Source organism: Nannospalax galili, unplaced genomic scaffold (genome assembly GCF_000622305.1).
Source record: "Nannospalax galili isolate Female #2095 unplaced genomic scaffold, S.galili_v1.0 scaffold829, whole genome shotgun sequence".
NCBI classification, from domain to species: domain Eukaryota; kingdom Metazoa; phylum Chordata; class Mammalia; order Rodentia; family Spalacidae; genus Nannospalax; species Nannospalax galili.
In genome coordinates, this window is record NW_008360329.1 from 4,809,832 (window position 1) to 4,821,663 (window position 11,832).

Sequence of the window (11,832 nt, forward strand, 5' to 3'; positions counted from 1 at the left end):
CACCACTTGTCGCGAGCCATGACTCTGTCCAGCAGAGCCGAGGAAAGATGACACAGACATCAAGGTGAGGTTCAAGCTTCTTTTTCTCATTCTTCCTTTATTCTCTCTTTCTTCATTCTTTGTTTCTCTTTATTATCTCACCCACTATACTTATTCTTTGTTGTTCTCCTATATCTCTCTCTCTTCATCCTTTTCTTATTACACACTTCAGCTGTTCATATAGCGTTCCCAACAGCCCTCCCCCTGGCCAGGACCAATCAGGGCACACACACGCATAGCGGGCAGGCAGAGTGGCAGCTCATTGGGCCACATAGTAAGATCATCAGGCAGGCAGCACATGTTCGGGCTCACCATGCTTCAGGGAGTTGGAGTAAACAAGCGAGGGTCACGAGCCTTGGCAATCAGCCAAGAGTTGAAGTAAACAGCATGAGGTTTGGCAGCCAGCCAGGGCTCCATCTTTGGCTGGCTCGGCTGTGCTCGCTTCCCACATCCCATTATTTCTCCCCATAATAAATATGCTAAAAACGGTTCTTTCTTAGCTCTAGTTTCAAAGGATTTTCTGGTGGCAAGATTGTTTATTTTTTTCTGGGTACTGTTGTCAGTGACATTTTTAATTTGATATAATGTATCCAGCCTTTTTTAGTCATCTTGGTGATTAGAGCACCAGAAAGGGCCCCTCCAAAGTCAATTTTAATTTCTTCTCTTTTCAGCTTTTTCTAATCAGCATTTGATTCTGAAGCTGGAAAGGATGGACTGGAATTTGAGTGAAGGAATCTGGACAGGAAGGCCTTGTAATCTGGAGAAAGCAAAAGGGAGAAGAAAAACAGCGCATAATTTCTGAGAAATTGACTTTTAGTTTTCACGGCTGGAAATAGTTCCATTAAGAACTATTTTAACCTTGGGCTGGAGAGATGGCTCAGCGGTTAAGAGCACTGGTTGTTCTTGCAGAAGACCAGGGTTTGAATCTCAGCACCCACATAGCAGCTAACAACTGTCCATAACTCCAGTTCCAGGGGATCCGACGGCCTCTTCTGTCCTCACAGGCATTGCAGGACACGGGTGCACTTACCTACATGCAGGAATAACACTCATACATATAAAAATTTTAAAAAGAGCTATTTTAATCTTAAGCAAAGTTATAGGTAGACACTTAGTCTAATCTTTTTTTAAAATATTTTATTTTTATTTTATATATACGCATGTATTGCCTGCATGTAGGTAAGTGCACCCATGTTGTGCAATGCTGGTGGAGAACAGAAGAGGCCGTTGGATCCTCTGGAACTGGGGTTATGGACAGCTGTTAGCTGTCATGGGGGTGCTAGGATTTGAACCGGATCTTCTGCAAGAACAGCCAGTGTTCTTAACCGCTGAGCCATCTCTCCAGCCCCAAGGGTAATCTTGTTTTAAGTAAAAAACCAGTTTTGTGTGTGTGTGTGTGTGTGTGTGTGTGTGTGTGTGTATTAAAATCTGATCTACTCTTTATTTTTCAGATGGAGGTGCCATGGGATATGATAGTCCCAATTAATGTAGTCTATATGTATAGTTAACAAGACAAAATCATTACATGACTTGCTTAAAATCAATTTTAATCACATTATCATCAGTAGCAGCTAAGGGGGGGGGGAGCTTTATACATTTGTAAAGGTGATTCATCATCAGTAGTAAATACTTTAGTTTGTTTTCATCTTAGTTACTTTTGTGAAGATCCCCTGGATATTTTGAGAGGGCTTCTACTTAGGAGGCCTCCCCTCTGAGACTTGTTTTCTTTTTAACTTTTTTCCCCTTTGGCAAGTTCCCTGTTTCTTATGTGTCTGTTTAGTAATGGTGTAGACACCTGCACAGTTACAACTTCTGCATTGTATCATACAGAGCCTGAAGGCCTCAGTGACTTCTAGGATGTACACTGGGTAGAATCCAATCTCTGGGGACCCCATGACCTCTCTGATCAAGATGACAGCTGACTTACTAAAGGGGTCTCACTGTCCCTGGGTTATGGTTGACTTCAGAAGTCAAGGTCTACAATGTTGGGCGTTTTCTTTGACTTTAAAAATAATTTTGTTTTTTAGACAGGGTCTCACTCTATAGCCCCAGCTGGCCTGGAACTCGCTATGTAGATTACTTCAGGCTTGTCTTAATCTCACAGTGATCTGTCCACCTCTGTCCTCCAAGTGCAGGGAATTAAAGTCATGTGCCACCAAGCCTGGCTTTCTTTGACTTTTTTATTCAAGTTTTATTGAACACCCAGTTTTGTAAAGTTAACTTTTGTATAACATCTATACAAAGCCTAGACAAAACAGTTTGAACAGTTATGATTTTATTACGACTCAGTTTCCCCAAGTGGCTAAAGTATAATGTAGTAAAAGCACAAGTAATTATCTGAATTGGATATACATTCTTTGTTCTTTTAAGTCAGTTCTTACAAATGTTATTATTAGTACATAAACTTTGCACAGTTTAAGACTTTTGTGACTTGGCTTTAAGCTTTTACAGTTTTGTCCTCATTTTATTTTTTATTCTTAGGAGAAAATTTTATTTATATAAATTTCATAACCTTGGGGCTGGAGAGATGGCTGAGCAGTTAAGATCACTGACTGCTCTTGCAGAGGACCCAGGTTTGATTCCCAGCACCCACATGGTGGCTATGAATTGTCCTTAACTCCAGTTCCCAGGGAATCCGAAGCCCTCTTTTGACCTCCGTGACATTGCGTGACACAGGTGCACTCACTCACATGCAGGCAATACACTCATACACATAAAGTAATAATAAAAAAATTCATAACCTTGAATTTGTTATTTCCTTAAACAAGAGGTGAACTCAAACACCATGGCACATTGCAATAAATGAATACTACCTGCACACATATTTTTAATTAGGCATTTTTGTTATAAGTCTCAAGCAAACTTTCTTCACTTGGACTTTTTAAAAAAACTTTGCTGGAATTAAACTCCATGTCTGCCAGCAATAATTCTTTTAATTATTTCCCCAGGTGCTTTAAGATTGATCTGAACAGACGTGACCTTCAGTATCCCTGGTTCCATTTGAAGATCTGGACCTTGAATTCCTGGACTTTTGACTTTCTCTTGGTCTGATTTATAGTTGTCAATATTATCTTAACTTTGAACAGCTGAGCTATCTCTCCAGCCCTCCATCTTTCTAACTTTCTTGTTTAACCAGCAGTTAGTTACAAAGTATAATTTTATAAATTTATCATTTCTTGTACCAAGAGGACCCCCACCCTCTCTTTAAGTCACGTATCTTTGGGGCAGGTTTCATCAGCAGTTGTAGGCCCACTTTTTTGCTTTGCTTTGTTATTGTTAGCAAATCCATCGGTGTGCACAGCCTCTGATGTTATGGAGTCCTCAGCCCTCCTTCCACAGGAACAAAGATGGCCTTTTCACCCTAATGCCCTAGGTCTGGGCTACAGAGAGCCTTGCACTGCCTTGCATACATGCCCTTTAGGGAGTGCACTTACTCAGCGCAGCTTGGTTGGAGCTCAGACAACAGCTGCCTTTGGCTAGGAGGAACAAAAGTCGGTCTTGCCTGAAAGGCCAGTGCTCATCTTTGTTCACCTTGGACCTGGCCCACACCCCTGAATCGTGGCCTCATGGCAGTTGCTATGCACCTGGAAGCCTGGCACAGGGGCAGTCTTGGCCCCGTCTTCCAGCCTCCTGGTCTGGCCACTGTTCATCCTGCCAGTACATCCATGCTTCATTTTTTTTTTTTTTTCATCAGCCACCTCACATACAAAGACCTGGTGCAGCCCCCTGCCTTTTTTTTTCTTTCAGAACCTCTTTTTTCCCTTTCTGCATCCCACTCATTTACATTCACATAGGAGCTCCAACCCTTTGCCCGGTGCCCAGTGCTGAGGGCACTGAAATCATTGTGGAACTGTTTTAATCTCATTCTCATGAGATTATTCAGACAGTTCTGGACTTTGAAGGTTGACCTTCCTTCCACTCATTAGAGTGGGATCAAAAACAAAATTACCAAATTGAAACAAAAGCAAACTGAACTTGAACTTGGGTCCTTACTAGTCCTGATGGTTGCTTCGCTGAACTGGTTTCTCCCCCGCAACCCCACACCGTGGCCTGTTGTGCTTTCAAAGTCCAAGCCCCCAGCAAACCAAGAGGGTTGGTGCTTAGAAGAGTACTTGCACTACAACAACAAAGGAGGTACAATCTATTCCCTCTGATCTTCAGAGAGCCCCCAGAAAGCATAGTAGGCACTCTGAACGGAAAACAGAACCCCAAGGCTTTTGCAGGAAGCAGTTTAATGTGCGAGCACAGGCCATTAGTTTTCAAAAGCAGAGCCTTGAACAAAGAAAGACCCAGCCTTTTCTGCCCTCTGTTAGTTTCCATTTGCAGTTCAGTTTGTCTCTCATATATGGTAACACACACACACACACATCCTGATTGAGTGCTCCCTGCTGCAAGGTCATGGCAGGCAGAACTGTGTGCACTCTGGCACAGACCATGCCAAATTACTCCCTTTTCTTTGTTCTGGGAGATTCCTACCACAGTACCATGGCCAAAGGTATAGCCTAGCTAAGTGGATGCTACTGGGCATTTGGAACCTGGCAGTGGAAAGGCACTGATACTAATTCTGATGTCCTAGTCTTCCTTTGTAACATGGCTCAGTGTGCACAATTAAGGGCATGGATAATCAACTAACTCAACTGTGCCTCAGCTTCCAGGCATAAGAAAATGCAATCCAGACTTAACTGTGTATTTCTAAACAAGAAGAGAAAGGTGTGATGCCAAGAAGCAACAAATAAAACAACAAACCCAATACTACAAATGTCTCCTTTTTTTTTTTTTTTTTTCACTTTAGAATACAAAGTTATGGGCTTCATTATGGCATTTCCATGCATGTCATCATGCTTTGTTCTTATTCACCCTGCTCCCCCATACAAATGTCTTCTCCTGAGCCTGAAGACCTAGTGGTCTCTTAACAGGTGATCATTTCAGATCATCCACAGAACCATGATACAACCAGTGAAAAGAAGAACATCTCATATTAAGCATTTAGATCATGGTTGTTCTTTTAAAAATATCAAAGCCATTTTTAGAAAATATCTTGATGATTTAAAAAACTGTTGTTTATGTAGTTTAATCTCGCAAATACAATAGACTTCAGGTGTCATGAATTTATTTCTATGTAGCACACTAAAGAAAGATACATTGTACCAATGGTAAGTACAGAGAATAGAACCATTCAGCTTTTGTGGTATTTCAGTTAAATTCCTACCCACTGAACTTTAAAATGACAAGAAATACATGGTACTGCAGAGGCTGAAGCAAGAGAGTCACAAGTTCAAGGCCAGCCTGAGCTACATAGTAAAAGTGTTTGTCAAAATGAAAGAGAGACTGATGAGACAGCGTGGGGGGGGGGGGCGCTTGCTGTCAAGGCTGACAACTGAGTTCAGTGCCCAAAACTCACATGGTAAAAGGAGAAAACCAGGTCCCCTGTATTGTCTTCTGACCTCCACACTCGAGCTGTGGTTCATGTGTGCACTCTGCCACACACACACAAATGTAATTTTAAAAAATAAAATCACAAAATAAACCTGACTTTACAATTATGTGGTCAAATACCTAATTCACAATTTTAATAGAGCAGAAATGAAATACGTGTGCTTTCTCCCCAGATACTTTGTTCAGAATCTTATTTCCCTTCTTCAGGGTCTCACAACTTTTGTCTTTATCTGAAAACTCTGGAAACTGAGGTCTGATAAATATAGCTGAGAAAAATCTGATCATCCATCATCCCAATGTATTTGCTGTATCACTATACTGTAGCTCACTGGTATCAAGGCAGCATTTCAAATGTTTTTCTAACCTCTTCTTCCATAATGTGTGGGTTTCCCACTTACAGTTTTAATTATTTGTAAGGGAATGTAAACACTAGGGTAGGGTGGGGACAATGAAAATTACAATTTCATCAGGCACACTTAAACCCATAAAATACTTTTCTGATTTCAGAATAACTGAGACACATGGAAGCAGAGGGACTGAGGTTCTCTCCCACACCTTGTTCTCTTTAGGCACATGCTTAAGCTGCCAAACCTTAGTATGGAGGATGCTCGTCTCTGGCCTCCTCCAGCCCAGCTGGCTCCACTATCTAGGACTTGACCTAGTATATGGCCAGTCTACCCAGTGATGTATTTCTTGCCCCATGCAGCCTTGTCTGTCTTATCTGATCACTAACAGGTGATCCTTTCATCCTCCCTAGGCTGAACTCAATCCCTGCCAGGCTCCTTTGCCTCTTCTTAGTAGGTATTATTTTTCTGGTATATTTAGTTTTGTTCAATTATGATGTATGTGCTGACCAACTACTGTGTATTGCACAGTAAAGTACTGGCTTGTAACAAAACTTTCTAGTATATGGGTTCTTTTTATTTTTATTTTTTGGTCTTTTTGAGACAGGGTCTCCCTGTAGCTCCAGCTGTCCTAGAACTCATTATGTAGACCAGGCTGGCCTTGAACTCACAGAGATCCGCCTGCCTCTGCCACCCGCGTGCTGGGATTAAAGGTGTGCGCTACCACACCCGGCCATATATGGGTTCTTTAAGGGTCACTTCTATCTCTAGTTTGATAGCTTCTGATAAAATAGCTATTGAAACATAGCTACGCTGTCTATTCACATATTTACAACTTGCTATGCAAATTTGGATTACAGTTATTAAGTATGTACACATATATTCATTGTATCTACCACAGCAACTAGACATTAATACATCCAATAGATACTCAGGTAATTATATAAATGAATGGCTATATAAGAACCTGGTAAAACTTGGACGTTATCACTATTTATCACATGAAAATGAAAAAGGCAGAGTTGAAAAAGGTAAAAAGAACATTCTTAGTTTTTCCTTTAATTAAATCCAAAGCCACCATGTGTGTTCATGATAACTGACAAAGAAAGGAGGAAAAACAAAACCAAACAAACAAAATAAATAGGAAGACTTTCTTTCCTTCTGCGGATAGTCTTTCAACCTATATAGACAGAAAACACTCACTCTTCATCAGGTATAGACAGAAAGCATCCCCCAGGATTCAATTTGTAGGTAAAATGTAGCAACTTTTGGTATGTGCTCTGCTTTGACATAGAGAAGAGACTGTAACAGGTCAGGCTGTTCCATCTTTCTTTTCATTTGAAATAGTCATATAAACAAAAAGATGAATTCTATTAGAGGGTATTCTTTACCAGAAATATCCAATGCAATTACATGATACCATGAAAATAGCTTTTCCTTCTTAGGTATGAGATTTCTCATCCAAATACTTGGAGATTGAATAAGAGGATCTCTAAGTTTCTTTAATTCATGTACACACATCAGTTCACACATGATGAGGTAGAGAGTCAGGCATTCTGGCAATACAATATTAGGCTTGATCAGGGGGATTGCTTACAATAAAAGTGACAAGAATGCCTTATAAAAGCCCACTGAACACCTGCCATCTGCTTCTTCCTCTGCTGGAAGGAACAGCAATCATACAAGGCCAGGCATTGCATGTGCTTGGTGCTTGTAGCGAAGGTGATATGGCATGTGCCAGGCAGTCAACAGCTAACGTTAGTCAAATGGGAAAGATATTTTGCTGATGTTTCTACAGCATAACCCAGAGCAAGCTAATTAAAAATAATATTTTGCTAGCAATTGAGTATCAGTGCATAGTTAATCCTTAAAACATAAAACCTCAAACTTAATAGAAAAATTATAATGTAAATCATGGCATAATGAAAATAAAGTTTAAAAGCATCTTTTAAAGGTAAAAGCATTTGTAGTAAAAGAAACTGACAATCTAACTATATAGAAATTTCCTTGAATGACTGACTATTCTAAGTAAGAATCAACATTTTTTAAAAACTGCTCTTCATCATTAAGATATTCCAATATAATATTCCCACCATTATATAAAGGGCAGTCCTCTTTAGTAACCCAAGTTTCCAAAGTATGATCCAAAGGCAAGGCTTCTCCCGAAGTGACGTGACACAACCTTAGCTTCTGTTGAAAGAGAAACAAATCACACTGTGATAAAGACTCAAGCCCATAAAGAGTATACCCAAAGACTTGAAGGGAAAAGTGGTAACTAGATGCTACCTTGGCTGTTAACTTGTTATTTTCATTTTTAAGACTGGCAAGAGCAGCAGCAAAGTCTATGACCTTTCCAATGCTCCATCGATGGCAAAAGAACATGGCTTTGCTCTTCTCTTTGCTCCCTTTTGGTAAATAAACCTGAAAGTAAATCCTTTCTGTCTGTATAAACAAAGGTGAAAATATATATTAGACACATGAAATAAGACACCCCTTTTATCTAGTGACACCGTCTCCTCTCTTATTCTAGTCAGTGAAGGACTTCCTTCTAATGTTGCTACTATTAGTGAGGAGACTAAATGTGCAGCCCATCCGCCTAACTGCAAGTGCCTGAGACCCAGGGCCCTGCTAGGTCACCTGTGACAGGTATGTGACCTTTGTCAGGTCACTCAGGGTCTTTTCATAAGATGTTGTTATGTTCAGAGACTGGAGTGAAGGAACACTCTTTTTTTCTGTAGTGAATCACAGTGATTTACACTTGGAATTGACTACAGGTTTCATTTACCTCCCTCAGTCATTTCTGAGGGAGGCATGAGTTTAACATGTTCAAGAGGAAGTCAAGAAAATGGATGGACGCAACAAAATCTGAATCCCTCAATCTGGTTATTCCTTTTTATGAGGAAATGACTTGGAATCATGTTTCTGTCACTTTTATGAGGAAACAAATTTGATTTACGACTCGGAATCATGTTTCTGTCACTTGCAGAGGGCTTCTTTGATATATAAAATACACTTTTTGTGTGAAAGACTTCACTATATACAGAGATAGTAAGATTTTTGAGAACAAAGAAACTAAAGTACAACAAACCCCAGAGAAATACTTCAAAAAGAAAAGTGTTAAGGAGATGGGTTTTCATATATTCTACACCCTTTCTTCTTCCTTACATTATATTTTGTTACTTAACTAACACATTTTTTAAAAAATAGGAAAGAATAGAAAAAAATAAATAAAATAAAAACAAGGAGTATAGGCTTTTCCCTGACTTCTAAAAACTGCTTTAGGGGGTGCTGTCTTCACAGACAAATTCCTACATAATAAAAAGTGGTGGCGCATGCCTTTAATCCCAGCACTCGGGAGGCAGAGGCAGGCAGATCTCTGTGCATTCAAGGCCAGCCTGGTCCACATAGTGAGTTCCAGGACAGCTGGGGCTACAGGGAGACCCTGTCTCAAAAAGACTGAAAAAAAAGTGTTGATATAAGTGAAGCCACTCTGATGGAAAAGGTTGAGAACAATCAAAATTACTTTAAGAGAGGCTGGAGAGATGGTTCAGCAGTTAAGAGCACTGGTTGCTCTTACAGAAGACCCAGGTTTGGTTCCCAGCACCCACATGGCCGCTAACAACCATCCATAACTCAAGTTCCAGGGGAGCCAATGCTTTCTTCTGGCCTCTGTAGGCACTGCACACATGTGGTACACTTACATAAATGCAGGCAAAACACTCATCCATATCAAATAAAAAATAAACCAAAAAAGTTATTCTAAGAAATAATAGAGTCAAAACAATTCCTAGCTCAGCATTACGGAATTTAGATTTGTTGAAGATCAATTGGAATCAGTTATTACAGATAAAAAAACATTCAGAGAAAAAAATGAATCATTGGAAAACCTAAGTTTTAGGTCACTTCCATAATCAGACTCTGCTCCAAAAGGAAAACAATAAGAGTTCAAATAACAAAAGAGAAAAATAAAAAGATGCAGCCTCTTTTTAAAAAAGATAAATGTGTCAGGATCAAAAATGAACTAACAGCAAGCTGAGGTAGGGGGTTCATGAATTTGCAAATCAAGGACAGCCTAGGAGACCCAGTCTCTAAAATAAATAAATAAATAAATAAATAAATAAATAAATAAATAAATAAATAAATAATAAATAACAAAAGGCATCAACAAAAGAAAACATAAAAAGTAAACTACATATCACACAGAGAAAAAGACATAATTCTTAGAAGGTTCGCTGCTTTCAGGGAGATGCAGGTGGGAGACTTCAGCTCTGTATCTGTCTCCCTTCTTATGCTATATTTTGTTACATACAAACTTTTTAAAAGACTAAGGAGAACAGGATCCAGGAAGGCAGGCAGAAGCAACTGCTGATGCTGACCTGGATGCTGCTCACACAAACCAGTACAGAGGAAAGCATAAGAGCATGACTGTACTCCCCTGAGAGGGAACAAAGCCTGGCTCTTCCAGCTCCATAAATGCAACTTCAACAAACTGGAGATCTCTCTGAGCAGAAACACTAACTTATCTCAGGCTTAGGATTTGAAATTGAGGTTCTGGGTAGGCAGGCAAGGGGAAAGAAAACACAAAATTACCAGGTAGGAACTGGTATGTAAGGGGAGATAGTTTTGAGAAGAATCTTCAAGTCAAGATAAACTTGTGAAATTACTAAGTATAAATTATAAAATAAAGCAATGAAAATAACAGAAAATTTAAAAGATACTAAAGCTATTTAGGATGCACAGTGAGATACACTGTGTAATACTACCCATAAAAAGTACAAGTTACAGAAGGAAAATAAGTGGAAATAAAGCAAGATATAAATATCAAGCTAGGCAATTAGGATCAACACACATCCAGAGACACTGCACTGGAAATATCATGGATAAAATTGTAAAATATCCAGTAACAGATTACTCACAAAGGTAATAATAAGGTTAACGAGTTGTTTCCTTACCAACAGATGGCAGAAGTCAATGAACAGTATACAAAGAACTAAGAAATGATTATAGAAAATCAAGCTAAAAGTAAGGGAAAAAATAAGAACTTCTCAGATGAAAGAAATAATGGAGTTTACCACTGAAGACCCTTATTGAATAATCTACTGAAGAATATACTCTAGAAAAAATAAAAATGAGTCCCAAGGGAAGGGGAAAGATTTTAAAAGTTGTGAACTTGAACAGTTATACTTGAAATAAACAGAGTTCATGTCTTATTGAGGTAATGGGACGATATTTGTTGGAAAAAACGTCAAGTTCATTGTCTTAGTCAGGAAAGAATACCAAGTAACTTAAGACTTTGAAAGAAAAGTTGGTATTTAGATACATGTGTTAAAAATGTAAACACGTCAGAGCTAGAGAGATGGCTCAATGATTAAGAGCACTAGCTACTCTTGCAAAGGAACAGGGTTCAGTTCCCAGCATGCACAAAGTGGTTCACAACCATCTGTAATGACAGGGAATATGACATCCTCTTCTGGTCTCTGCAGGCACCAGACCTGCATATGGTGCACATATACACATGTTGATAAAATACGCATACACATAAAATTAAAAATAATAAAAATTAGAAAAAATGTAAACATTTTTATAATGTTTATAATGTTATGATTATTATTGTAATCTGTATATTGGAGAGTCTACAAAATGTGGCACAAGAAAATGAAGTGGGGCTGGAGAGATGGCTCAGTGGTTAAGAGCACTGACGGCTCTTGCAGAGGACCCAGGTTTGATTCCCAGTACCCACAAGGCAGCTACAAACTGTCCTTAACTCCAGTTCCAGGGAAATCCCACACCCTCTTCTGACCTCCGAGGCATTGCATAACATAGGTGTACTCACATATATGCAGGCAATACACTCGTACACATAAAAAATAAAAATGATAAAATATTTTTTTAAAAAGAAAATGAACTGGTGTAACTACTGAAAAAGAACAATTAAGACTATTTTTACTGTTAATCAGTGTAACGGTATATAGATAGATAGATGATAGATAGATAGATAGATAGATAGATAGAT

The 11,832-nt window shown here is 39.1% G+C and overlaps 1 protein-coding gene across 2 annotated transcripts in view; it reads right to left on the reverse strand.

Annotated features, from left to right (window-relative positions):
• Nucleotides 1-436: 436 nt before the first annotated feature.
• Zfand1 (zinc finger AN1-type containing 1) overlaps nt 437-11,832 on the reverse strand; it is a 23,766-nt gene continuing 12,370 nt past the window's right edge. For both annotated transcript variants that reach the window (XM_008826082.2, XM_008826079.2), the window contains 3 exons: nt 8,106-8,261; nt 7,913-8,009; nt 437-796 (listed from right to left, as the gene is read on the reverse strand). In XM_008826082.2, the coding sequence (XP_008824304.1) occupies nt 717-796; nt 7,913-8,009; nt 8,106-8,261 (333 nt within the window). In that variant the 3' untranslated portion in view covers nt 437-716. The remainder of the gene's footprint in view (nt 797-7,912; nt 8,010-8,105; nt 8,262-11,832) is intronic.